The following is a 27,814-nucleotide window of genomic DNA, read 5'->3' as shown; positions in this document are numbered from 1 at the left end:
AAGGCAAGTGAAAAAAAGATACATGTATGTGTATTTAGATTTCATCAAAAGCACTTTTAGATAAATTTTTGCTAAGGTATCTTATTTAGATATCTTCACATTAAAATAAAGAAAATATCAAGGGAAGCTCAGCAGCTAGCAATTATTGAATAAATATTTTTTAAATGGACTACCGTAATCAGAATACAGAGTAAGAATGAGAAGAGTTCATTATCAAGGACCAGTAATCCATGATAAAATTCTATTTGTTTCATCTAAAATATTGACAGCAATTACACACCCCATCTTGAAGACCAGAGTGATTTCATTTTCACCTCTCATTCCCTTTGCTTACTAGCCTACTTTGCTTACAAGCCTTCTACCTCTGTTACTGTTATGAACAGGCTTAGGCTTGAGCCTTAAGAGGAATCACATGAAAATATAGAAGGAGCTGAGAAAGTTACTGAAAATGGGATCCTTGCTCACTTCATTTCTTAAAATTGTAAGTTGTTAGTTTCTCTCAGCCTTAGAATTAATATTTGCCCTATATCTATCACTGTGGTTGTTATTCAGGGGATTGTGGGTCTTCTCTATTTCAGCTTTGTTTCCTAGAAGCATAACAAATTTGTGGCTGCTTACTCTGTCTCCTTTTATCCCTGGGATTCCACATTCACCTCTTGCACCCTGGAAAGGAACAGGAATAAATATTTATGAGGTATATTGAGCATATCATCCTTATTCTTTGGGTGCTTTAGTTGAAAACCTAGATGTTATTTTTTTTCATTACATATTCCAGCAATTCTGCTGTAAGTTCATTGGGGAAGGGACACGTCTATTAGAGCTTGAGCAGCAGCTGGTAAGATGATGTTATTCCTCATTACTAGTATTTTTAAGAAATATGGCACTATGTATAATAAATAATAATGTCATCAAACATCTATATGTAAGCAGAAGTTTTGACTAAAAGTATTACCTTTTCTCCTTTGTATCCAGATTTCCCCTGGAAAAAAAAGCAAGGCAGGTTGGGAGGATATATAGACCAAATGTAAGAATGTGAGTATTGGCACTATTAACATTCGACTCTCTCTCTAGAAAAACAGCATTTCAGGTTATAATGACCAATTAGGTAGAAAAGGTGATCTCTGATATGACTCCAAATACTACACCTACTGGTCATGATAGATGCTGTTTTATGTGTGAACAAATCTTACAAAAGTTTCACTTTAGACTGGGATTTTAAGAATGTAAGAGCAGATCAGCTAGAGTTCATTTTTCCATCTTAGTGAGAAACATGCTAAAATAAGAAAGTAAGAAAAATGTCACTAACAAAAAAGGATATACTGAATCAATAGGAAAATATAAAGTAGCGTGATTACTGTGTGAATGAATTCAGAGTTAAGCACTAAGAGACTGGTCCTGCAGTTACTTCTTATATGTATTTTATTCATCTTTTTCATTGCTATTACTCGCTGGATCCTCTTTATTTACCAAATTAAAAATTTAAACTTAGATTAAGCTTAATCTTAGATTGTTATATCATGTGTTATTAGAGAGTGTTTTCTAGATCGCTCTTATAAGAAGGACTTATTCCCTTTCTTTAAGCAATGATCATGTTTTCAGTTCTTCTAGTGTTAATGAATCATTAGCCGGTAAAGCAGAATTGAAATCAGCTTCTCATTGGAGAAGAAGGAAAAAAAATATTTTTTTACCTCTATTCCATCTTGTCCCGGGATTCCATTAAGACCTGGCTCACCCTGTCAATAATCCAACATCAAGATCAGTGAAATCAGGAAAAGATAGTATTGTCCTATATCTGGATATCTCAGCAAAATACAGAAAGCATACCCACTCCGTCTTTTTACAACTCTCATGATTTTATATGTTAGATATAAGATATTAATTTGTCAAGAATCTTAGTCTTTACTACAGCAAAAGAGAGTAGATGAAGTTTAAGAAATTCACAGGTGGAAAATACATGGGCACTATTAGGGTAGTCTTTCCATATTAATGAAGTACCAAAGCTTTTCCTAAATCTGAAAAATTACATCACCTTTGCTCCTTTCAGGCCTGGAGCTCCATCATCCCCAGTGCGACCCTTTTTACCCTGAAAACAACGAAATAAAATTCCTATAGTACATGTTAGGCAAATTATTTTATTTTACATTATATGCACTATTTTTTAGTATTTAAGATATTTGCTTCCTATAGATTTATTATTAAATCTCTTCATATTTACCGTAACCTTGAAATTGAGTTTCTGGGAGCAGCGGGACCGCCTCAATAGGCAACCATTTTTCTCTTTTTGTCTTTGCTGTAAACAAAAATTGTTCAGGTCTCCTCTGAAGAAAAGAGGTGATCAGATATTTTGGTAGCTACCCAGCTTGCCAAGTGAGTGCTTTACCTTCTTTTGAACTCTTTGAGGTGTATGCTTTTGTTTTTTTTAAGAGCTACTTGCACTCTCCAAGTAAATGCATAGAATAATAATAACTATAGAGGACTGTGTATTGAACACCTTGAACTTTCATTGTCTCAGTACTTGGGTTCAAATAATTTCTTAAAAAAACTCCAACAATGAAACAGATCTTGTATTTCAGTTATTTGAGAAATGACAGCTACTTACAGCAGGGCCAGGAAGGCCTCTTTCCCCCTTCTCACAGTTACATGTAGCAGCCTGGGGACACTTTGAATGAAAATAGTCTGAATCAGCACATTTTAATAGAAGAAATAGAAAACACATAAACATTGCTTTTAAGTTACTGTATGGCAAGTCTGAGTACACCAGTAATGATCAGAAGCCAGTTATATTTACATGTTTTACAAAAACCTTTTAACAGTCAGTTTACCACTCATCAGGAATGTGGTCTCCTACATTCCACCCACAAATATATACCGTTCCTACTCCTGAAATGTCAATCATCTTGATAATGGTTTTATGTCCAAACTCTTCACAAGGCTGGTTTATTGATATGCCATGTCTGTGACTGGAGTGAAAAATAAAATGCTTCAGCTATTTCAAACGTGTAATATTTAGCCGTTTCCTTGAGCTGCTCATCAGAACAGTCTTTACCCGAAATAACTGTACCTCAAGTAGGACTCACATCTTTAAAAGGAAAGCTGAATTTATTCCCCCCAAAAATGGCAGGCCGACCTACCAACACCTGCAGTCAGGGTGACACTGTGTGGACAAACTGGAAAAGTGCACTGGTGGAGCCTACCGAGAGTTTCTGCGCTTTAACTCTGTTACATAGGAAGGGCATTAAGAGCTAGAACTGAACCCCATTCAGCTCTGTGTCATGTTTTCTTATCCACTGAATCTGCTGCATGATGTGCTGAGACATATCAGCAAGTTCTTGCTAACCTGAATACTCACACTTTGTTCTTTTTCAACTTTGAAAATAAGGCGGGAAAGTAAATGACATTAGAATAACAATTACAGCACTGTCCTGCAAATACAAAAGCATGTTTTACTTGAAGGCAATCCCATTAGACTCAATATTTAACCAACTCGTTGAGCTATCAATTTCCTTGAATAATGTTTCCATATAATTGTAAATGTCTATGTTAAGCAATAGTTCTGTAATGGAAACCAAAATACTTACCTCTTCCTCAGACAGATCTTTCTGTAAAGACAGATATTTGAAACAACATTAGAAACTTGAAGTCATAATCCAGCGTTACAGGAAGGACACTGAAAGATGTTAAAATGTTTCGGCAGCTAGTTAACTGAATTATGCAATTAACATATTAACTAACATAATTAAGCTTTAATTTCTGAAAACATTCTAGCAGTCTCTTCAGTCTAAATATATTTTAATTAATTTCAACTCCTATTACAGATTGTTGACTCCGCCAATCACTGACTCTCCCTGTTCAGCCGTAATCTGCCAAAATTACAATAGTAACCAGAGCTAAGCCACCATAGTTAGCTGGGTAGATGAGAACAGCACACCCAGAAGCTACAGTTTCCAAAGTGCTGAATAGCAGCAGCCCTCTCCTTGAAGCGAATAATACATACCTCACACCTGAGAAAATCAGAAGCTCTTCTATGCATACTCTTAGGCACACACAAAGTGAGAACATTAAGAATACCTTAGAAAAGATTCAACTTCGGCATTGATCACATTGAGTTATCATTGAATTAGCTGTTATTTTTTGGAAGATCTCTACAGCTGAAACACCCACATACAATGCATTTGTCCCACGTTTCACAACTGATGTAGTCTCTTGAGAGGACATAAATGTGTTGATGAGCAGCAATGCAATATACATCTGTAAAATTCACGTATATGCACATAGAATTATGCCCAAGCCATTATTTAAACCAGACAGCAGCCACTCTCTCAAAAGAAGGCACGTCAGGGTGGCTGCCTGTTTGGAACAGGTAAAATAAAGTGTGTTTAGTCATTTGAGAACTGGTTGCTGTGATACAGAAAGCAATGGTAATACCAGAGAAGATAAGGAGGGTGATACGCAGGGAAACCAGTGCAGAGTGGCAGGCTGTCAAAGTGAAGGACAGATGGACAGACAGGACGGCCAGCTTGTGTACATGCTCTAGGCCTGTATGAGATCAACTAGGAGTCACTTTGGCTGCATAAGTCTCCTGGTTTTTATTCACATTTCTATTTTTTATCTTTTAGCGTGCTCGAATCAGGACTTCATCCACAGCTTGTGTCACCAGATTTATAGGCTAGAGGATGGCTCTATTCTTCACACTTGGCAGCGAATGTTTTTTATAAATCAGGTTCATAGAAAAAGGCAGAAAAAGGGCACCCAAGCAAAACCTCAAGCTTAATTTACACATTTCCTCTTGATTTTGTGGTAGATTTTCCCTGCATATTTAAAGATGTCGATGGCCAAGTTCAAGTGTTATCTAAAATGATGTATCTCCATTAAGGTCTACGAATTTATTTGCACTTCTGCAAGAGCTGCATCTTTTTTGGTACAAAAGGCAATGTCACATTCCTAGTTACTACAGAAGAAAGCATTAGGGTGTCAAAAATTGGTTGGTTTTTTAAGAAAGGAGGTTTACTATACCTTTCTTAGGAGGAAAAACAGAGAGAAAAATAACTTCACAACAGGTCTCTTTAATTCTAATTCTGTTTACAACTTCAAATATTTTGGCTGGCAAGACCTGAACTGTGGGGAGGAAAAGGAAACCTGGACTTTGGTGCAAGGGTCTTCTTAATAAAAGTGTGCTGCTTTAACATGTAAAAAATATGGGGTTCTTTAATAGCAATGGTGTTTTAAAATATTGGAAATAAGACCATTTTAACACATGTTCCTATAATGATTTCAAATCCTTTCTCATACATACCATTTCTTTGAGAACCTTCTCCACAGTTTCTTTCTCCTGGAGATTGAAAACGAACCTGGATGCTGGGACACTGGCCAGGAGCCGGAGTTTGGCAGCATTGCTCACCTCCTCAGCCACTCTGGTCATCCCTATTGTGAAAAATACAATTCCTTGGTGTTTAGCATCAGCTGTAGCTGCAAAAATATCTGGGTTTCTTGGATGGTCCACTCCATCGGTGAAGAGCACTGCTGCTTTCAGACTACCGGGAGTCCCTTCAGTCATGTAGAGTTGTGTGAGGTTAGTTATAGCATAAGTTGTGTAGGTGCCATGACCTATGTAGGTGATGGGAGCAATGTGGGATTTGAATGCTTCAGGACCTTTCCAGTCATGGAAAGTTTGCTCTATGGAAACAGTGCTGCTGTACTGAAGTAAGGCCATCTTCCAGCTAAGGGTACGTCCAGAACTAAGCTGCAGACTTTTCATTCTGTCTGCTGTTTCCAGTACAAATCTTTTCTGCTGTTCATGATTATAGTCCTTAGCACTTTCGGAGCTGTCCAGTAAAAAAGCAATTTCCAGAATGCAGTCTTCATCTAGAATAAATATGGAGGTACGTGAGTGATTTCATACCAAGTCTCATTCTACCCTTACCCTTACATGTATTTTAGGCTTCCAAAGTGGGAGTGCAATTATGGAAATTTTTGAAAACATCTGTGATCACAAGTGTCAGACCTTCATGAAGACAGAACATATAGGGGCTGAGGAATTTGCTTCAGAACAGATGCCCTAAGGAACAAGAAACTGAAGGTGAGTTGATGTAATGAAATGAGGAATGTTGTAGTGGTTTTATATACTCATTCTCTCCTCTTGCCTGGTATTTCACTGAATATCCTACCAGCATGAGGACTGGGAAGGTCGAAGTCCTCTACAGGAAAATAAGTCTTACTGAATAAGACACTGGAATGTGATTTGACAGAGCTAGGTTTTGTCCCTGGTACTGGCACTCACATCCAGTGACATAAAAGTTTCCAAAAGCAGAATCTGCAGAGTATTAATTTGGTGAACCACTGATTATATTACTTCTATAAAAATACAATTATGTGGGCTATTATTCCTGTAGTAATAGTAACAGGCTATTAGCCAGATCATAAAAAGATCAGAAGAAATCTCCTTTTTGGAAATACACAAAAGGAGAAGCAAAATGTGGGAGTAAAAAGACAGAAGTGCAAAAATAAGGCAAGTGAAAATGTAGGATGAGGCAAGCCTGGCTGATTATAAGCAATATCTTGCAGGGCAAGTTAGCTGTGTAGTACAGAATCCGGGTAAATGAATCAGGGGAAAAAATCCACACCTGTTTTAACATTACTATATTCACCTGGATCACCTGGGCTGGGATATTTTTCTACCGTATTTGACAGAATATGTTTAGGTTTTGGTCTTCTCAATCCATATGTCTTTTCTTCCTTGAGATTTTCTGCCAAAAATTCATGGCGTTCAAGTATCCACAAAAGCCACCAGAATCTGAAGAACATAATTTGTTTGGTTTCTGTTTCCTAAACAACACAAATAATAATACAGAATTATAGCAATACGAGGACAATAAAACATTGTTCAGTTTTGCTTCAACAGGTTGCTTAGCAGTCTGTATTTTAAAATACGGTCCCTAAAAATAAGCTGATTTTTAAAATGTAATAAATAATAAACAGGGACATACTGGAGTGATTTTCAAGCATAGTGCCTATAGGTCTAGCACATGACAAGCTGGAGACATTCACAGGGGTGGTTTCTTTTAAAACTTGCTTTTTCCAGAGCTGGTGTGAGGACAGGGAGGTATAGGAGCAGACCCAAGTTCTTCCCTGCTCTCTTTACTTAAGAACAGAGGGTCGTTCGTGTACACTCTGCTTGCTATCACAGCCCTCCTGTGCTCAGCAGTCCGACAGAAAAACAGTCATGGCCTGAGGGTGATGTTCAGGCATGAATGTGCCTGCTGTGCCACCCTGGGGAGATGTGGGCCCAGAGCGCTGAGCTCAGGCTTGACAGGTACCTATTGACAGGACTTTTGCCTTCTGCAGGGAGCAGAGCTGTTTGTCCTGGGCTCACAGGCACACCTGGAGCTCACAGGCCGCTCAGAGCCTGACAAGTCAGTCCTGCCCAACTTTGATTTCATTGTCATCTGCCTGCAGGCTCTCCCCAGGTAGGCACAATACAGAGCAAAAGGGCAGCTCTGTGGCAAGAATGAACCTGCCGGGACTATCATCTCGTGGAAGTCCCTAACACAGCCATGTCTGCAGGGTTTCTCAGCTCCTGCTAGTTCAAGACAGGAATTCTGGTGCCCACAGACACAGAGAGGAGAGGGGCTTCTTACCTTGATGCTCCTAAGCAGCAGGCTCTGCAGAGATGCAGGATGCTGCCCTGGGCCTGCTGTCAGCCGCTTTGTCCTGCCTGTGCTGGATGCTCTGTGAGGAGAGAAGGGAGTGGCTGGGCTGCAAGCTCCTGCAAGAATTGGTGTCGTGTGTCAGGAGGGGCCAGCAGAAAGAGGCAAGGAGGAAGAACAGCAAACCTGACTCCTCCTTCTCAACACCCGCCCACTCCTCTCATCCTCCCCAGGCTATGCTCATGTATCCTAGGCTTAGTCCCCCACAGCCATTTCCACACATAAATCCTCGTCCATACTTGGACGTGTATGGAAGAGGACTGCTCTCAACTCAACACAATTCCCTGCTCACCAGCCCAGTTGTATTCACTCTCTTCCCCCATCACTACCTCACACCTTTGACCACCATCCTTCTGCGCATCTGTCATGCTTTGGCAAGGCAGCTTTTGGTACTGGGCATCATACTTTCAACATCATCATAGCGGTCCATGTCTGTAGGATCTCTTTCAGACCTAAATGAATCTCTTCATAATAAGGGATTCCTGTTACTGCTGTAGTAGAAAGATATTTACTGTCCCATGGACTGGGCCAATTGAAATTTCAGTTACTATTGAGATTGCCCAGCATGAGGAGGTCAAAAAAGACAGGCCAATCCAAAAGCCATGCAGTTTCTCCAGGCTTGTCTGTCACACATATCTTGTCAAAGACTGTAATAGTTAGAGAACAAGGACTGAGACATGGTGTGATGCTTCAAAACCCGTTATGTGGCTATGGATCGTACAAAGAAACATGTTAAACAAGTAGCCCTCTTCCACATAAATACATAACTTTTTTTTTTTTTTTTTTCTGTGAGCCTGTCATTTTCCACCTACACGCAGACAAAGAGGACCCAATGCTAACTGCTGTCCTCCTTTCCATCTTAAATGTCCACCAGCTCAGCCCACTTCTGACAGCCACAGCCGAGAAGGCAATTTAGGGAACACAAATAATATGGTATTTAACTGAAAATAATATAATAAATCTCACACAGGTCCTAAATCTTACTGAGAAAAAAATCTGATTCTAGCAAGAAAATGCATGTTAACTATGATTGGGATTGTGTGCCTCCCATAAGCAAAACGTTGTCATTCTTTCTTCTTCACTGCTAATTCCTACCTTAAAACATATCTTGCGAATAATTTCTTAATTAAGTAACTATTCTGTGTGTATGTTTAGTAGCAAGTTCTTGGCTTCAGGTGGTTTCCTTTTACTAATGAATGATGTCTGCCCTCAAGATAAATTTTTTTTTCTTTTTTTCTTTTTTTTTTCTTTTCCAGGTGCAACTTTAAAAGCTTAGTGAGGCCTCCACATTTTTATAGTTCTTTGTGTGGGATGCATGATATTCTGTCCAGAATTCCAGGTATGTGACATACCATACACTACACTTCTAGACTTGCAGCCTTCTGAAGTTGTGATGTTCTCAGTACCTGCACAATTCTTATGGTTACAGTTTATCAAAACTTAAATGAGACCAATGTAAAATCTGCGTGCATTGATGCATCTGAGATAAGCTTTCTTTCCTCATTCACTACAAACTTTACCAAGTGTTTATTTAAACATTTTAATGGCATTACACTCTATGTATTCTTTAAATGGAATAATTGTCTTAAAAGCTATGATTAAGAGCATTCATGCTGTCATTTAAATGTTATAAATTTACTGCTGGAATTCAAATTTTTGTTAAGAAATAAAATGTTTTATATTTTGTTAAGGAATCTAGACATTGGATGCTTCAGCACATAATCAATTACATTTCTGTTCACCAACTATTTAAACTTATTTAAGTATCTTTGACATCTCTGAGAGATGACACTACAGACTTGCATACTCAGTTGACAAATTTGGGCCCAGCTGCCCCAGGTCACATATGCTTCCAATATGACAGCAGTTGACATTAAGGTTGGTAATCTTTGCAGGAGTCAAAGACTGAAATTAATATAAAGGCCATGTTACAATTGCACCAGCTGAAGCTGAGGTCTCATATATTGCTGCATATCCAGATCTCTGGATGTTTTCCATCACTGTTTGAAATCCAAGAGTTCTCAGCTGCCTAATCTCAGTATTCTAATCTGAGAAAAGAGAGGCCTAACATTTTTTCAAAGAATAAAGGGGGATATGAGAAATATTTAAAACCACAGCTAAATAGGCTGTACTCAATTTGAGGAAATTCCTTATAATTTTAGAAGCATGAGGAGAGATATCATGAAGAAAGATACAGTTTTTCTGCAAGTGAGTGTGTTTAAGCACTATTAAGGAGACCAAAGTGATACTACACCCCTTCATCACTGCCATTACCACTGTATAGGTGGTAACAGCTTCAGAGCTACATGAGATTGCAGGGCCACTTTGAAGAGACACTGAATGAAGAACTGGGGCTTAGAGATGCCAGCTGCTGTGGTGTAGTATGACCTCTTGTGTCAGCAACAGCCATCACTATCACTTCCCAATGGACAGAAGTAGCAACAAGCCTGACTCTTCCAAACGTCTTTCCTGGTGCTCTCTTGTCTGTCCCTCCCGTCTGTGGGTACCTCTCTTACAGGCTGATCTGGCTCAACTGTGACCACTTCATCCATTGGTTAGCAAAATTCAGTACATTATTGAGAAGCCTTGAGTGATTTCTGTTAAGAGGGATTAACTAATGTCTTTCAGCATGATATCATGTCACTAGAATGTGACAGAGCCCTGACTAGTCCTTCTCAAGGTGCCGAACAAGCCTGCAACATGACTGGAGATAGAGCCAGCATAGCTGGCAAAGTACCATCTCAATGTCTCTATATGCTAAAGGAATACTCAGCCACTAGGGAGGCCAGTTTTTGCCACCTCAATGTGAATGATGCACATAGCTTGTCTGCTGTGAACTGTTAAAAATACGTACATTTCACACAATCTTCTTCTAGTGTTTCATGGCCTCAGGATAGTCTTGACCATTTAACCTGACTGTATCACACTGTAATGGCATTTTGAGAGTATTAATTCATTACACTATACATGTCAGTACATGACCAAAGTGCCCAGAAGAAACAAAAACCTACCTGACTTGAACTTGTGGAAAATAATGAAAGCACACCATTTACAATATTTTCAATCGAGATATTGAATAGCAGTGTTATTAAGAATGTGGTTCACAGTCCCTGAAGTCGTATCACATGTGTGAATGTTAGGAAAAACAGTTCAAAAGTTCAAATAATCGAACAAGAAAATTTAAAAAATCAAAATTCAACTTCAATGAAGATTGTATCTGAAGAAGGATAAAATAGAAACCTGTATTTAATCTTTTGACTGCAAAATGTGTTTTAGTGGATCTGACAGCTCAAAATTGAGGCTGAATAGTCATCTGAGTGTGATAAGTCTTGATAAATTGACGTATATTTGCCAACTGTTGTGCCTTCAGTTAAAAAAAAAAATATTAATGGGGACCTATGTTCTGTGACAAAACCTGATTGTTCTATATGAATAATGATGTCTTAATGGCACAGCCTTATAAAAGACTGTAATGAAATCTTGGTGAATGCAAAAGAACTATTGATCCCAGTGGGGCCAGGATTTGTCTTTGCTGTTTGGTACAAATCATGAGCATATAATCTGGAAGAGCTGATCAAAGCAGATCAGCTTTATTGTGTTTCCATCTAAGCATGCTGTAAGCAAGGTCTTTGATGGCAAAGAGTTATTCTTTGTGTAGCTCCTAACAGATTTTAATGATTCTTTGGGACTGGAGTCGTAAATACACCATCCTCTTTGGCAGCTGGTATGAACCTGGCTCTCCATTTCCTCCTTTTTTGATAATGCTCTTCTGCAACATTTTTCAGGACATGCAGTGAAGTGAAAACTTCAATGAGGCATAAGGTCTTCAGTACTTTCCCATTTTATCCCTATACAATACAGCCAAAACCTCACTCTGAGCACTTTGGTGTCAAATAAGTACTCGTAATCTGTCTGTGTGTGATATCGATATATTAGCCTTTGCTTTGAAGATATTTCCTTATTTCTACTTTTATTCTAAGAGTTTTTCTTTCATTTTTAGTTTCCTTCACAGGGAGATATTTTCCACCTCACAGCATAAGTAAGTAAGCACATCTACAATGCAGCTGTTATTTTCAAAAGTATTTGTAGCATTCAGCCTCACAAGGGCATGAAAGCATATATATCAGTACAGATAGATACATTTTTAACATACTAAATATTTGACTGAGGATTTGACGATACTGAGCATTTAGCTAGATCAAGAACACTCTTAAAATGAAAATTAAACCAAATCTTATGATTTGATTTGCTACATCGGTGCCAATAAAAACGTAGTTACACAATTAATTATTTTGCATATGCTGTTGCATACTTCTTATGGCAAAGTATACTTTGCACAACTGTTTTCTTCTACCTGCCTGATTTCTGGCAGCATGGTAACTGTAATTAGCAATAGAAAACTATTTTATACTATTCCTTTTTAAATGCAGTAATTCCATTTTTCAGGAGTGGAAGCTCATATATTTTGATGGAACTGCAGTAAAAAGCAGATGCTTTAATCTTGCCTAGCGCGTTTAGAGAAGATATGGACTGATAATTGGAAAAGGAATTAATCTGCTGGAAATATATTTAGCAAGTTAAAACATGTTGCTGTATGTAGTAAACAGTATTTTGCAAATGAAAATTATATAGATTTGGTAGAAAAAGTGAAGTTCCATACAGTTCTAAAATGGTAATCCTTTTAATATCGGGAATAGATTTAGTCTTTCAGAAAGGTGATAATAATGTTATAAAAAGACCAACATTTATCTTACAATCATTGTTGTCAGTGTAACTCTAAACTTGCATAAATAACAGAGTTTGCATATTTTGATGTATGGATTTTTAAAAGTGCTTATAAAAGTAGGAATTAGACTCATGGCCTCTTAATATGCTAATAAACCTTAATGGTCCTAGTTAACCCAGCCCACACCCCTGGATCCAGGGACTCTATTTCAGCTCAGCCTGAGGCTGCTAGTCCTCCTGGTGCTGCAGCTGGCTCTGTCACAGCCCTGTCTGGATGGGCTGAGCTGGGCTTGACCGGTGGCTGATGTCCCCTCCTGTCAGAGGTGTCTGACAGCCTGGGCTGGGGCTGCCTTAGCCTGCCCAGTACCTTGAGGACAGGGGGACAGGCCCTGGCTGAGAGGCCCTGTCCAGCATCCCTCCTGGCTGTGCCCTGGGGGACACAGATGGCCATTGCTGCTCCTGACAGAGCTGGTGCCATTGCATACAGTTCAGCACAAACACTGGTGGGCATCTGCACAATAGTGGGCAGCTGCAGCTCTTGATGAATCTCTCCGTGAGCCCCATGTGAAACATCAGCTCTGCTATGCAGTGTTTGCTTGTGGCTGCATGCTGTGCTGCTGGAGCTGGGGTAGATCTGCACTTCGAGGAAAACTCTACCTCATTCTGAGGTTTTAAAAAGGTGAGTATGTTTACATGTATGTTTGTAAATGAAAACTTGTAGAACAGAAACAGTAAAGAGTTGCTTCTGTGGAATGATGTCAGGAGGAACTCTGATCTATGCATCCACTTTTTAAAGTGCTTGAACAGCTCTTCCCTTCAGGTATGCCTGTGGCATGCCCCATAGATATGTTTTTACATGTGGATACACATAAGCTGCAGAAGAAGCCTATATGATGGCCTGATGATTTAATAGCTTAATGAAATGCCAGTATTACTGAATGGCATTGCACAGATACAACTGACAGCAGTAGGCAGTGTTCAATCCTGTCTATTCTTAGATAGTTAGAGCCCCAAACCAGCCAAATCTTACTGTTTAGCTTTAAAAAAATGTCTTTAATCTCAGTATCTGATTCTGTATCTGACTGTTACAGCACTTCAGTAAGCAGTAGAAGCATTTTAAAAGGTGATTAAGATGAAGGGAGGGGTAAAATGAAACTTGGTAAAAACTGCACTGTGTTAGACCTTGCAAGAAAAGCGAGTAGATGGGACCGAGTTCAGGACTTGCCCTATGGGAGTTACTTGACAGGCTGGCGGAGCCAGGAATGGCCCCGCCAGCTGCCAGGTGTTGACATTAAATTGCTTAAGCATCTGATATAGCCATAAAATCCTCTGCAGAAGTGAAGGAGTACAGTCTGCACTATGAAGCTGAGGGAAGGAAGCTGTACTTAAAAATAGCTAGTTGTGGGCTTGTTAGGTCTGTATGCTGAAGAAGAAAAACAAATTGGTAAGGCTCTTCTTTACAATAAGCTGACGTATCCTTTTTCTTTACATAAAACATATAAGTGTTGAAGTGAAATATAAATTTGATAGCATGGCTTTACAAGTACTTCAGTCAAATGTTAAATAATGTATGCAAGCACAACTTGAAGAGAAAGTTTCATCTACACTTTTTTTTCATTATTAAAAATACAAGATGGCAAGAACTCGGAAGGTTAGCATGACTTTAGATACTCTGATTGTCACATGAACCATATTATTGTCAACTGTAGACAGAATAATATTGGCTTAACTCCAAGGTCTTACCTCAGTGAAACTCAGCTTTACCTTTGAAGTGTAGAGGTAGGAAAAAAGATTTGATCTCATCATCCAGATCACTTACGAGGATGTTAAACAGTGTTGGGCCCAATATTGATCCCTGAGGGACTCCACTTGTGACAGGTTGACAGTTTGAAAAGAAGCCATTTACCACCACACTGTGGATATGGCATATCAGCCAGTTCCATAACCACCATGGAGACCACTTGTCTTGACTGTAACATATCAGTGTCTCTAGAAGGAGGCTGTGGGAAACCTTATCAAAAGCCTTGAAGAAATCTAGGTAGACAATGTCCACTGCTTGCCCCAAACCAAGCAAGCAGGTTACTTTGTCATAGAAGTATGTGTAGATATATGCACTTCTGGCTCATTTCTTCTCTCCTGTGGGTTATCAGTGTCTGCTGACTACAGACACGGACCCACTGCAGGCAAGAACAGCTGCTACACAAGAAGGATTTTTACTGGTATTAGTAGCAAGCTTCTAACTCACTTTACATAGAGTAAAAGTGAATGTAATATTTTGCACCACATATAGATGGTGTGAACACTAAATTGTAGACTCCAGTCTTCTGTGACTGTTAGCATTTTATAAATCCTCATGTTAAGTGTTACTCTACGCCTTTTGAGCAACAGAAAAAAATTCTGGCAGAAACTACTGGTAGTCTGAATGATTTGTTTCAAAGTGGTCTGTGTTTCAGCAGGCGATCTGATTGACCTGCCTGCAGATATTATGAGTGCATAGATGCTACTACAGTACTATCCAGTGTTATTGCTGAACTGGGTATCTTTTCAGCAATAACTCTTCTGGATTCTGCACTGCAAATCATGTACCCTAATGCTATGGGCCCAGAGTACTATGCTGTGGTTTGTGCTATAAAAAAAAAATTCTCCTGGTAGCCTGTTTGCGCCCTTACTACTTTCTTCTATTACTATTCAAATGGGAAGCTGAAACACTTCAGATCAAGCATCTGATTCTTCATAATTGGCATCATGTGCAGCATATTGCATCAAAAATGATTTTGAGAGAGGGTTTGATTTGCATCATCTCCTCCAAATAGGATTAGAAATCATTTCAAGTTATTATTGCTGTTCTTGAAATGGATATAGTGTCTGAGGAAGACTAACCAGAGGTCAGACTCAAAATTCAGAGACTTCTGTCTCAGACTTTTCAGGATATTTAGGTTTCCACTGCTTATGATGGAAAACCTAGTGCATCTGAAATAAATGATTCTTGGGTGTTTCAGCTGGTAAAACAGTGACATCGATCCAGCAAAGTCATATTTTATGAGATAAAACACGATTCTGCTGGTTTGATGCTGCTCTCTCATCTCATCTGTTAGGCTGGTGTGTGCTGTGTTAGGGCTTGAATGCATTTGCTAAGCTGCTTATAGTGTTAGTGAAATAATAACCACTTATCATGATAGCCTAGTGATATTTGCATCATTCTGCCATATTTTGTTGACCACATTGAAGGGTTATATAACTAAGCATTTACCAAAGATGGGACACATGAAAAAGAAGGCACTTGTGGCTAGTCCCCGAAGATGGTATAGCAAAGTTATGCGAATAAGCTGAAATCCTAACTCTATGTAGTTATTCCTGTCAAGGCACCATGCATGGACAAATTCATAACAGCTGGTGTCTTTGAGGGAGAATAAAAAGAACCTTTTTATTTTTAAGTATCTCACAAACAAGTACATGACTTATCTGTCTCTCAGTTAGATTTAATGATACCCTCCACACCCTCCCCAGTCAAAATAGCCTTATCTGTTATAGTATTGATGCTTTTGAAATAAATAGAGCAAGAGACATAGAAAGTAAACTAATTTTTCCCATGTATGATGATCATTTCATGTGTATACTGCGTTCTACTTCCACAAAAAAATTACTTCCCTTGGTGTTAGATTGCAGTTCAGTAGCTAGAACCTGTATATTAATACTGCAATCAGTCACTAATTAATCACTAATACTTGAATCCAATGCTATGCTTACAGTTTGTAATCCTTGTAAAAGGGAGTATGTGGAAATACAGAAAATAGATATCCGGTTCTGAAGTAGTTAACCTGCCACAGTGCTTTGACATCAATACATCTTTCTTCTCTCCTCTGATATTATTATCTATTAACCCTAATGAGTAGAGAGGTGGGACTAGATTAGCTTCATTTTTTTAAAGCCTGTGATATTCTAAATTTGTTAAATGCATGTGCATAGTGCTACAAAACATTTGACTGGTTAGAAGCACTAAAGGAAACAAGTTTATATGTAGTATGAGTTTTCAGCAGATTTATTTTTATGGTATGTATGATATAGAACAACTGAAGCTTTTCAAGTCGTTTTCAGAAGGGAAGGTTGAAGGTCTGGAGTAGAATCTCATTGAGGAATTAGTTCTTAAAAAGCAGGTTGGCAGGAAAAAAGAAGTTAATATGTGGCCACTGGGTGTCGGTGTTGACTGAACTATGAACGTTTTGTGAGCATTGCTGACTGCAGAGCTTTGCTTTGACATGACTGATAGAGCAAGGCTATTAATATCAGTACTATGACTAATGTACTTATTTTTTTAAGACTTCAGGAAATTGATTTGTCATGTAGGAGTAACAGTGCTATGACTATAGCCACTTGCCTTCAAGAAGAGACCAAAACATGTAATGTGGGGGTTTGTAGTTCTGTTTATCTGTTGAATGGTCTGTTTGGGCATTTTGCTCTTCCTACGTATCAGAAATATGTATATGGGAATGGCTGATGTTTCCTTCTCCCTGATCTGTGGGCTGCTCATAAATAACTGCTGAGCAAGCACTGGCCTGTAGTGATGTGTGGGCTCCTGGAGGTGTCCATGAAGTAGAGAAAAAGGTGGTGGGGTGTAATATCTTCTGTATGGATAGCATTCCCTGCTGGAATGACTGAGATACAGATTTTTGTGAGTTAACCTAGCTTGCTTAGTATATTTACTGGCCTTTGCATGCACTTTTCCTTTATATGAGAACCTAATCCCCTTTAGAGTTAATCTCATGTGACAAACCTTAAGCCTTTTGCTCTGAAAACCACTTGTAAAGTTTCGGTTGTTCTGCATTGCAGAAAATAAAGTGCTTGGTTGGTTGTTTTTAATAGTATTTCTACAGTCTCTTCCCAAAGGTATTCTTAATTGAGCTTTGTATATTGCATATGCAATAAATATCTAAGGCTATATTACCTTATGTTGTCTGTATCTCCACCTGGCAGACAGGGAGATAAAAAAATACTTAGGGAACAACAAACAGTAGCAAAAAAGTTTTGCCAAGCTTTGTGAATGGAGCTCAGGCTATTAGTGATTCAACTGAGATGAAAATGCCGATTCAAAATATTCTGTAATGTTTCCATGGTTAAAATTCTGTTTTGAATCGTCTCAGAGTATGAAAACTACCAGAGAAATATAATCCAATTCAAGGGAGTGCATGATATGATACTAATTAAGCAAAATTAATTTTGGAAGCTTTCCGAAATGAGGAAATTAAAAGCTCATCTTCCCTGTCTTTTTGGAGACTCAAAGGTAGCCTAACACTCTGCTCTTTCCCCCACTTATTTTAATTACCTGCATTTATTGCTTGTGTTTTCAGGAAGTTTTGTTTTCCTCATGAAACTGCTTTTCAAGAGGGAGGTGGTAGAACTGAGAAAGCTGACATAACTGGGAAGGAATGTTCCACACAGTTCAAGTTAAGAAACTTTTTAGTGCTGGATTTCTAATATTCTTGAAACTGTATGTTGAACTGAGATAACATCAGATATAATTCATGCTAGCTGAATATTATAGGACATTGAAGGATCAAGTAGGATCTTGAAGCCTCTTCATTGTGTCTTACGTTCTAACTAGGCAGTTTTTTATGTGGACATGTCAGCTGGAGATACATATCTTACACATTAGTGGCTTTTTTTTGTGGAACATCTTTAATTGATTCTCATTGGCTTGTGGAGATTAGAGTTGCTGGGGGCACTGTGGGATAGAATTGCCCAAAATAAGGTTCAAAACTCACTTCCATGAATGATGTAATGACAAATACCACATGCTTGTAGAGGTTGCTGAATTCTGGGATGATGCACTTAAGCTGTAACTGGGAACTAGGAAAAGATGGGTGATGCAGGAAGGTTAGGTTGAAGGAAACAGTTCTACTGTTTGGTTTTTTTCCTGCATACTCACAAAGCCTGACCTACACAAATTAGCAACCGCTTCTACTTGTGGTGCCTGTTGCTTGTAGTGTGGTGCAAAGCAGTGGATCTTAGACCTTCTTGCCTCCTTGGCTGGAGAACTTCTTGAGAACTCTGGTCTGGAATAGGTCTTCTTACCCCACTCTAAATAGATAAAGTTCTAGTGGAAGGATTTTTTAAAAAAAAATTAGAAGTGAAGTTACCTAAACTGAACGTGGTTGCTCCTGGTCCTAATCATTGTATATTATAAACCATGCTGTGGCATAGTTAAAACAGTTATTATGCCAAATGCAAGCAGGAGGAATTTGCAGACTTTACAAGGATTTTGATGTAAGATTCTTTGAGTATTGTGTGTTTCTTTCCTACAGTCTCTGCTGTGTCAGGTATTTGGTCCATCTCCGCCCTGTTGGTAATGGTTACTATCAAGAGGAAGATAAAGTCACGAAAGAAGAAGTCTTTTGTCAAAGCATGAGATGTTAAGTGTACTGATTGCATTACTATGTTATTTGCTTTTAGAAGTCATTCCTGCTATAGGCCTTCCCGAGTGGACCCTCGTGGTCCATGTCTGTTTCCCGGGTCTGTTAAATGTTACCTCAGAGATCAGGAAAAATTTCTCCTCCTCCCCTTAAACCCTTTTAGCCGGGGGCAGCTGAAGTAAAGATCACTTCAAAGGCCGAGCATGGCTTTTACTTTTTTTTTTCCACTTGGCATTGCAATGACAGTAGGTAGTAGCCCTAACTTTACTGTCACAGTTAAATGTTATGACTACACCTGTTGTCTTCGTATTTGAGCATCTCAGGAACATCTCTTGTAAAGATGCAGGAATTGTGGTAGCTTAAAATTGGTATTGTAGAAATAGGATCTTTCCCCATATGTGATAAGAACTCTAAGGCAGAAAAGGCATGTGACTCAACATTCCTTATCTTCAGCTGTAACTCCTTTCAGGAGTGCTTAGATAAGATTAAAAGAACCAGGCTTCCTTCCAGCCATCTCCCACTTTTTCACCTGAAGAAATTTGCTGCGAAGAGGAACAGACCTTAGCTGCAGAATTTGAGTCAGCTTCTAGCATGTCACAACACAGACTCAAATTCAAGGAAAATAGGGCTTCTTTCTGCAAATGTGCATGTGAAATCGTTCATGTTGCCATTGAGTTGATAGAAAAGATTCTGTTGACTCCTTTTCTGTCATTCATTCATTCTGTCTGGAAAATTGTGTAAACCAAATACTGAAAGAACTGCAAACAGAAATCTGAGATGATTCTGCCAGATAGTTTAAATAAACCGAAACTAAATTCAGCAAACCATTAGAGTTGAAAACTTAAGTAGTTTCTAAAAATGTGAATGCTACTGTTGCCTACAAAACTTTACCTTTGATCCTTCTCACCAATGTATTTTTTTATCTCAAGGAAACAAGTGACAGTAGCAAAGATCTCTGCTTTGTTTAGCAGATGGGGAATGCAGACATAAAGATCAGAATGACATTAAAAGTAAAAGGGAATATTTCATCTTATATAGAGCAAAACCACCAAACCAATACTTAGTGTATTCAAATTGCTTATAGTGATTTGCATTTACTTTTGGCCTAGCCCTTCTGTGACTGCATTCTAAAATGAGCAATGAGTTACATAGGTGCTACAAGAGCAATAGTGTGTGGTGAAGTCCCTAAAAATATTGAACTGTTTTGTACAGAAGGCTCAATACAGCCCATTGTCAATTGCTTTTGTGCTTCAGCAAGCAAGTGTGCCAGCAATGTACCAAAAATGTAACAAAAGCAGCATTGCTATAGGTGTTTAAATCAAGGGCAAAGCTGCTGTTGGGAATCTGACTATATAGTCACAGTTGGATGTTGGGAATCTGTGCTATATAATATTTTCAGACTGGGCATATCTGGGAGAATGGGCTGTGCTGGATACACTGGAAGATGGGCCCGTTTGTTTTTTTTTTATTATTTTCTTCCTCAAATAATCTAAAACAATGCTGGTTTAATTATATTCTGTTTTCTGTATCTCACTTAGACGCTGCTAATAATTCTTTAAAATGTAGTACTGGCTTTTGAAATTTTGAAAGCAATAGATGTAGCTAGCTAGCAATTGCTATGACATAAGAATGGATTTATGAAAAATCTGTGTAAGTAGGTAGCAAGCATCAGTTAATATATTATTGTGTTTTCCAGAACAGGAGGTAGCATTTAAATTATGTATTTAGAATCTGTGCATGTCCATATGTAAAAATCAAAGTATCTATTAATATCTAGGCTACTTAAAAATACTGTAAATACTGGTGTTGATGTCCAACACAGTTATTATTCAGGCTTTAGTAATAAAACAATTATTAGAATAATTTTACATGCTTATTTGAAAGTGGCACCCAATTAGGATGAAGAGTTAATTGGATGGAACAGTGTAAAAATATGATTAGGATCCTAGATACTAAGTTTTAATGAAAAGCATTACTTGAAATATCCTTATGTACTCTATATTTCGAAACAGTGCAACATGAGTAGGGAATGTGACCCATGGAAACTACCTTTCGCTAGGATGAAAAAAAGGCATCTCCTGCTGCTTATGATTGAGGACATGGAGTGTAATCATATGCCTGTGGAAACTGGTCATTTGTGACAGGTTTTTTTTAGTCTCAGAAATAATAATGTTTCTCTTTGGTATTCCAGAATATGGGAGATACCTTGTTCTTAGATTTTAACCCTTAACTGAATCCCAGACATAATGATATTTTTAATAGCTTTCTTCTAATTTAGCCTGATTGTTTTACTGTTAAAACCTAAAGGTCAAACTAAAATGGAAAACAGTCCACAAATCCCTAGTCTTTCACTGTGTTTAACTCAGGATGAGTGTGAGATGTTGACAGGTGGCTTTAAAGTACCTTTTGTCCTTTCCTAATCCTGGTTTATGGGGATTTAAACATCATGGGTATAGTAAGTAGTCAACAAACTGCTCTATCTCATAGATAGTTATTCAGGGATCTCTGGGAACTAGGAAAATATAGAGGGTGTAGTGTCGTACCTTCATCTCTTTCTTTTATGAGCTCTAGTTGTGGTCTGGAGTAGGATCTGCTCTGGTGACCCTAAATCATATTGAATTTGTATGATGCTTTTATACTGGTAAGTTAGTTCAAACCAGCAGCTTCATAATTGTGAATCTGACCTTGTATCTTGTACTGCAACTTGATCAATATGTCAGTTTACATAAGTAGTAATTGTGTTGTGCTATAAGAAGAGCAATAAGAACTACTGCACCTATTGATTACATTCTTTTTGTTTGCGGTCATGTTTGCTGTCTCTTGTAACCTAATCTTTAAAGAAGCAGATTAATGCCTGCAAGAAGATATTAGGAAGACAAGAACATATTGGGAGTGAGGGAAAGAAGGAAAAGGAAATGGCAATTTAGAAGAATGTGTGAACCACACTGGGATAAGACAGGTTATAGTAACAGAAATAAACAAAGGAGAAAGCATTATGTTCTTTAAGACATTCTTGATGCTGTAGCTCTAAGAGCAAGATTTGGCTGTAATGTTCGTTCTTTTTCATAAAAAAGGCCTTGGTGCAGGAATGGAAGCGTCCTGGCAATAACATTGTATATAATTTGAATCTCTGCTGATTGTAGTCAGTGCTTCGGTATTTGAAAGTTTTAGTCTGTCATTTGGAAAAGTTGGATGGTAGTGAAAAATGAGAAGAGTTTAATGTATTTTGAATGTGTTCTGTAAGTTTTATTGAAGCTCACATACCTGAAATGATTTAAAATATGAAAAAGCTCATCTAAAGCTGATGTGTTACTACATTCATGAGACTTGTCAAAGCCAAGCAAGATGGAATCAACAGTGATTATTGGCAATGAGGTGCATAAAGGAACAGATATTGGCTAAATCATATTACAAGGATGATGTGGGATGCCTGAGTTGATTACTAAGGATGTAAATGTTTGTCTTGAATTTTCACTAGATCTTTTTGATTGCCGGATATAGGAGAAAGATATCTACTTTGCTGGAAAAGGTAAAAATGGATCAGCAGAGTTTCTGCTTATTAGTCTTTACTTCAGCATTTCTTATCATCAGCCTGTTGGATGATGACAGCTTTTTAAATGAGATTTTCACCATTCATGTATACCTGCCTTTGCCTTTCATGTTGGATCACTTTATTATGCTCCAGTAACGGCTATGGGGAGCTGATGAATTGTAGCTGAAACTACTAAACTTTGGAGTTTTCCCTTGTTAGTCTAATGGAGCCAGAATTTAAACTGATGTTTTTGGGTTGTTTTATTGTTTGTTTGTGGGGTTTTTTTGTTTTGTTTGTGGATTTTTTTTTTTTTTTAATCCAGAAGAAAGCTTTTAAACTGTTACCTGTGGAAATCATTTGAATGTTTCAAGAATTGTAGACATACTTATTGATATGTACTTGCTCACCCATCACCTTTTCACAGGTAGATGGCAATAGTAATATATCAGGACTGCGGAGTCCTCACTCTTTTCCCATGGTGCAATAATTAACTGGGTATTCAGCTTCATAATTCAAAGGTCTAAGGTTTGAGGCTGGGTCTCTTAATTATTTCTGGAGTTTTGACTACAGCACTACAATATGAATAAAACATTACTTTCAGGTCAATATGAGAGTTCAGGCTTATGGCCTTCAAATTAATGAAACAACTTCTTCTACTGTACCTAATCAGCCACAAAGGATTATGGAGACCTAGGGCATTTTATTAGTATCTCTTAAAGTGCCTGACACAAAGTGACATAGCTCCAGTTTCTCTAGAAAAGCTAAATATTAAATGTCATTCTTAAGGAACAAAAGGAGTTTTAATATCTAGGGGAATGTGGTATGTAACCTGTTTACTTTTAATACCTTGTGGTTCTGACTTGCAGTGATACTTAAACACAATTGTTTATGTTAAAGAGGAAAAAAAGCAATTAACTACCTCCCCAAGCCTTCTGAGACATCAGTAATTACAATGGGTATGTTGCATAGCCCTCTTCTTACATGTTTTTTTCAAACTCACAAACTACTGTTCCAGTGGAAATTTAGGCAAAATGAATAAAGAACGTGTTCCAGTTTCTTGAATATGTTGTTCAGTTTATGGTGCAGTGCAACTGCACTAGAAACTCAAGTGTTACCTACCTGAAATTTCTTAAGATAAGCACCAGAAAAGTAACTTTCTTATTGGTTTTAATTTAAGGTCTCATCCTCAATAATGTTGATCACTCTCTATTCAAAACAGTAAAACAGCAGGAGGTGCCCTTTACTGTGCTGAGCTCTTTAGAAGTATCCTAATCAGGAAAAATCTTATCTTTTGGAACTGGATTATACAACAATAACTTCTGTATGCAAGAATAAGTGCTGAGAAGAAGGAAGAATTCAGTTAGATATTTTGTAAAATACAAACCACATCATTAATCTGTTTTTTTGATGGCAAACTTCCACCTCACAATTGTGTATTCTGTGAAGTGGCTGTAAAAATAATATTGTATGCTCTCCTGATAGAAGCTCGGGTGGACCTGGCTTCTCCAGGCACGCCATCCTCTTCCTTCTGGTTTGCCTCTGGTGAGATGCTGGCATGAGCAGTAAAGTTGGTTTCGGTGTGTTGCGCTCCTTACTGCCATTTGCAGCTCTGTCCCATGTTTGTGGGACTGTTGTAAGGCGGGCACAGCGGTCAGCGCTCTCTCAAGGACCTGCGCAACCGAGGGGACAAAAGGGAGAGTGAACTGCAATGCTGCAGCTCCAAGGGAAGATGGAGAAAGGGGGAAGGGTGTACTTCTCAAGCCTGTTACCCTGCTTGCCAAAGTCTGTGCTCACTGAACTGTCCTATATCTCATTCCTGTGAACAAGTCCCCCAAGGAGGAGAGAGGTTGGGGTTTTTTTAATTATTGTAATCCTTTTGACCTCATGCATTCATGAGTTTGGTCTCTTCTTGTCAAAGTAGTTTTGCAGGTTGGCTGAATCAGGTACTATTTTCAAAGCAAATATTTTGGGTATTGTTCCTTAGCAATCAGTTAAGAATTGCTAAAATGTGGCTTATCTTGAGCTATCATTTTCTTCATACTTTTGCATTTAATTTAATATAACAAAATATATTTATACTATCAATATCTCAGTATACACTCAATGGTCGGTATGGGCAGGGTGTTGCAGGGTAGCTATATTTTGGTCATACACAGAGTAGCTTTGTTCTCAGAAAAATTGTTTCATAGGCTTATTACTGTCTAGTCCTCTTTTTCAATAAGCACGAATGCTTTTTCACAGAATTCATGAAGTAAGAGCGTATTTTCAGCTTTTCTGTTAAGTAGGAAGTGGTTAATCTCTGCTCTGAAATATGTATCAAAACTGTGAGAATCCATCCCCTGCAACCCCTATACTGCTAAACCATGTTCTTATTTGCATACTATTGTTACCCTGTGTTTGGCCTGAAATTCTAATTCTCTGTGGGAAGTGAGAGGAAAAGAAATTTGTAGGACATTCTAGCTTGAATGATATATAAAGGAATAATAATCTTGCCTCATGCTAGGTTCATTCAGTGGTAGCCCTTATAACATGACATCTGTATTTACTTGTCACGATAGCTGAGACGGATGGTATACTGTTTTCTCCTGTCTTTCATACTACTTATTTTTCACTGAGAAGCAGGTTGCTAATTTCCTCTCGGATTTTTTTCTAGTTCTCATATATGAAGTGCCCAAGAGATTAATCTAGTTTTATATATAGGGAGTTGATGCACAAAACGATTACAGTTAAAATATCCTTTAGTTGTTGGTGTGATTTTTGTGTGTGTGTGTGTGTGTGTGTGTGTGTGTTGGCATTTTTGGTTTTCTTGTGTGTTGTGTTTTTTTGTTTTGGTTTGGTTTTTTGTTTGTTTGTTTGCTTACACCTCAATTAAGATATTAAGAACTTGGAATTTCAGAGTACTTGGTATTACACCTTTCAATCACAGCTCTTATCGACTTTGGCTATAGCAATGAGCACTTCAGGTTTTGCTAAGCAGGCCCAGGTGTCTAAAATCAGAAAATAATAAATGCTTCAGAAGTTTTAAGTGAATTCTTATATTAAAAAAAGGCTATGGCCTAGGTAGAGCTAGAATAGTGTTCCATAGTGTGGTAAGCTTGCTTTCCTTCTTTCTTGTTTCATTTGCTATTACATTTCTGCAATAAATGAGGCAGGGTCTTTCCTTCACTATTTTATCCTCATGGATTACCCAAGAATAGTCTGCTGGTATATTGTATGAGTTAGCATCCTATGAAAAACAACAGGTCCTTGTGTAATTAAACTGTTCCTGAGTTACTGAATTTGGAAGTGGATACATTGGCTCTTATTTCAAAAGACATGCTGCATGTTTCTCTCCTTTATGGAGTACTGTGTTGAGATACATGGCCTTGAAAGTGAGTATTATACAGAACACCTAAATACATGGGGGAAATGATAATGTTTCTATTTTTTTTGTTTTATATGTGACTGCAGAGTAATTGATTTCTACCCTATGAACACTCTTGGGATGTGCACCTGTGATTTTGCAATGCTGCTCAGGTTTGTTTGGTAAATTGTAGTGTGGTTGGAAAAAACATCAAGACAAGGACGCCAGTCTCACCTTTTCTCAGCGTAGCTCAATCTTCTCTTGTAAAAGGTGTTCAGAGTTATTCTAGCCTAGCCTACTTCCCTTGTGAGTACCCTAAAAAGTTTTTAGAATGTTAAGTAATTTGGAAATGCCTCTTTACCTACCATTCCTTCTCAAGTATAAATTCTGTCTGTTAACTTCCTTGCAGGGCAGAGCAGGCACAGAAGGGCTACTGAACTGCAGCAAAAAATGGGGACCTTTGTTCCGCAGAGATAGAGAAAGTGCCGAAGAAGTCTGCTTGCAGTAAGGCAAGTACCAGGAACTTTGGTAACTAGAGAGATAGCTGGAGTAAAGCATACCTGCCTGCCCTATGTGCCTGTGTCTCCAGGATAGGGCATAGGGACTTGAAGGCTGGACCAGACAGTGCTGACCAAAGGGTGGAAGCTGTTTAATCTTTCTTCACTTCCTTCTGCCTTCCAAGTAAATAAACTCTCTCATCTCTGTACTGTTATTGTTAAACTCCACCACAGGCCAAATTCTGGTGGTGAAATACACTGGAGTTGTTTGGAAGCTTATTTAGTGACTGTCCCTCTGCTGGTCTCACGTGTTCATTGGCAGTTACCAAAAAAGTGCATGGTTCCCATCCAGTGCATCTTGTTCCAGGGCGCAGTGATATGATTCCAGGTTGAAAGAGTGAAGTTTTAATGTGTCACTAAACAGGAGACCTTGAAGAAACTTCTTACCACAGTGCCAGCTGCATTGTGCAATCCTGACTGTGATTTCTGTTCTGGCTCGATTCACATCTCCTCAGTTTAATATTTCTCGCATTCTTGTGGGCTAGGGATCCACCTTTGATCCAGTCTTCTGGAAATCCATCTCTGGTTGTGAATAAGCATTAGATGTTTTGGAACCATATTGAACAAGACCCTCTTTTTCTTAGTTTAAGATTAGGGGGGTTTTGTTTGGTTTTTTTAATCCTTGGAAAAAGTACCTCTCTGGCAAATAACTGCCATTGTTTTAGATCCTGTGAAATGTGATGTAGCTTATATCAGAAACTTGGTGAAGTCAGGGCTGTTTTCTGCTTTTCCCTTCCATATGTTGTGGAACTGAAATCAATACTGGTTCTCTGCACAACACGCAGCCCAATATCCTAAAACATGACCTCCTGCTTCTGCTCACACTATGTTCACTTGGAAGGATTAAATGGTGAAGTCCAAATACACATTGTTACTGTGGACCCACATGAAAACGACTAATCTGCTCTCCCTGTAGGCTGGTGGCTTTGGTTACATCTGAATTGAGCCGTAGGTGAAGGAAACGCCTTGAGAGTAGCACCTTTAAAGAGATCCTCCTGCCATTAATAGCCTGTTAAGAAAGGAAACCTCTAACACACATGCATACACATGAACACTTGCATGTGCGTGCACACACACATTGTTGCTTGCTGTAAAACAGAAATTCAGAAATAAATGGGACACTTTTAATTGTAGAACAGTAAAGATGGATGAAATCTGAAGCCTGAACAGCTGCTGTTGGGTGCTTTTATTATTACCAGCCAGGCAGAGGGACAGAGCCTTTAGATTCATATGACTTGTCATTAGCACTGTGCTCTCACAAAAGGAACATGGCTACAGGTAGCCTTGCTTTAGTATGATTCAACAAAAAAACAGAAAAGCTTGTCGTGATAAAGGCAAGGGATTTAATGATGGAACTTAAATTTGAAGTTGGAGACACAGCTTGTAATGTAAAATGTTTTCTATGTGGAAAAACCTAGGTTTATCTAAGGACAGATTGACTACAAGATTACCAAATGCCAGTGGCAATTACAGCTTTACTGGATAATGCAGTGGGCAGATTCTCAGCCTCTGTAAACTGCCCTGGCCCTGAGAAGTTCAGAAGAGAC

The 27,814-nt window shown here is 38.4% G+C and overlaps 1 protein-coding gene and 1 long non-coding RNA gene across 5 annotated transcripts in view; one reads left to right on the top strand and one right to left on the bottom strand.

Annotated features, from left to right (window-relative positions):
* Positions 1–7,781, bottom strand: part of LOC136103271 (uncharacterized) — a 33,919-nt gene extending 26,138 nt beyond the window's left edge. For 2 of the 4 annotated variants that reach the window (XM_071811028.1, XM_071811027.1), the window contains exons 1-9: positions 7,635–7,781; positions 6,645–6,822; positions 5,294–5,862; positions 3,579–3,599; positions 2,600–2,659; positions 2,030–2,083; positions 1,689–1,733; positions 953–979; positions 619–663 (exon numbers count right to left, since the gene is read on the bottom strand). In XM_071811028.1, the coding sequence (XP_071667129.1) occupies positions 619–663; positions 953–979; positions 1,689–1,733; positions 2,030–2,083; positions 2,600–2,659; positions 3,579–3,599; positions 5,294–5,862; positions 6,645–6,801 (978 nt within the window). In that variant the 5' untranslated portion in view covers positions 6,802–6,822; positions 7,635–7,781. The remainder of the gene's footprint in view (positions 1–618; positions 664–952; positions 980–1,688; positions 1,734–2,029; positions 2,084–2,599; positions 2,660–3,578; positions 3,600–5,293; positions 5,863–6,644; positions 6,823–7,634) is intronic. The other 2 variants (XM_071811029.1, XM_071811030.1) reach the window with 2 other exon arrangements.
* Positions 190–26,208, top strand: LOC139828426 (uncharacterized). Its single transcript, XR_011739993.1, has 7 exons — positions 190–481; positions 579–694; positions 973–1,032; positions 5,938–6,076; positions 8,960–9,042; positions 11,704–11,742; positions 26,120–26,208. It is a non-coding gene; the product is annotated as an uncharacterized lncRNA (long non-coding RNA).
* Positions 26,209–27,814: the final 1,606 nt, after the last annotated feature.

Source organism: Patagioenas fasciata, chromosome 7 (assembly GCF_037038585.1).
Source record: "Patagioenas fasciata isolate bPatFas1 chromosome 7, bPatFas1.hap1, whole genome shotgun sequence".
Lineage (NCBI taxonomy): Eukaryota > Metazoa > Chordata > Aves > Columbiformes > Columbidae > Patagioenas > Patagioenas fasciata.
Note: the sequence above shows the minus strand (reverse complement) of the source record. Positions and strands in the feature narration are given on the sequence as shown.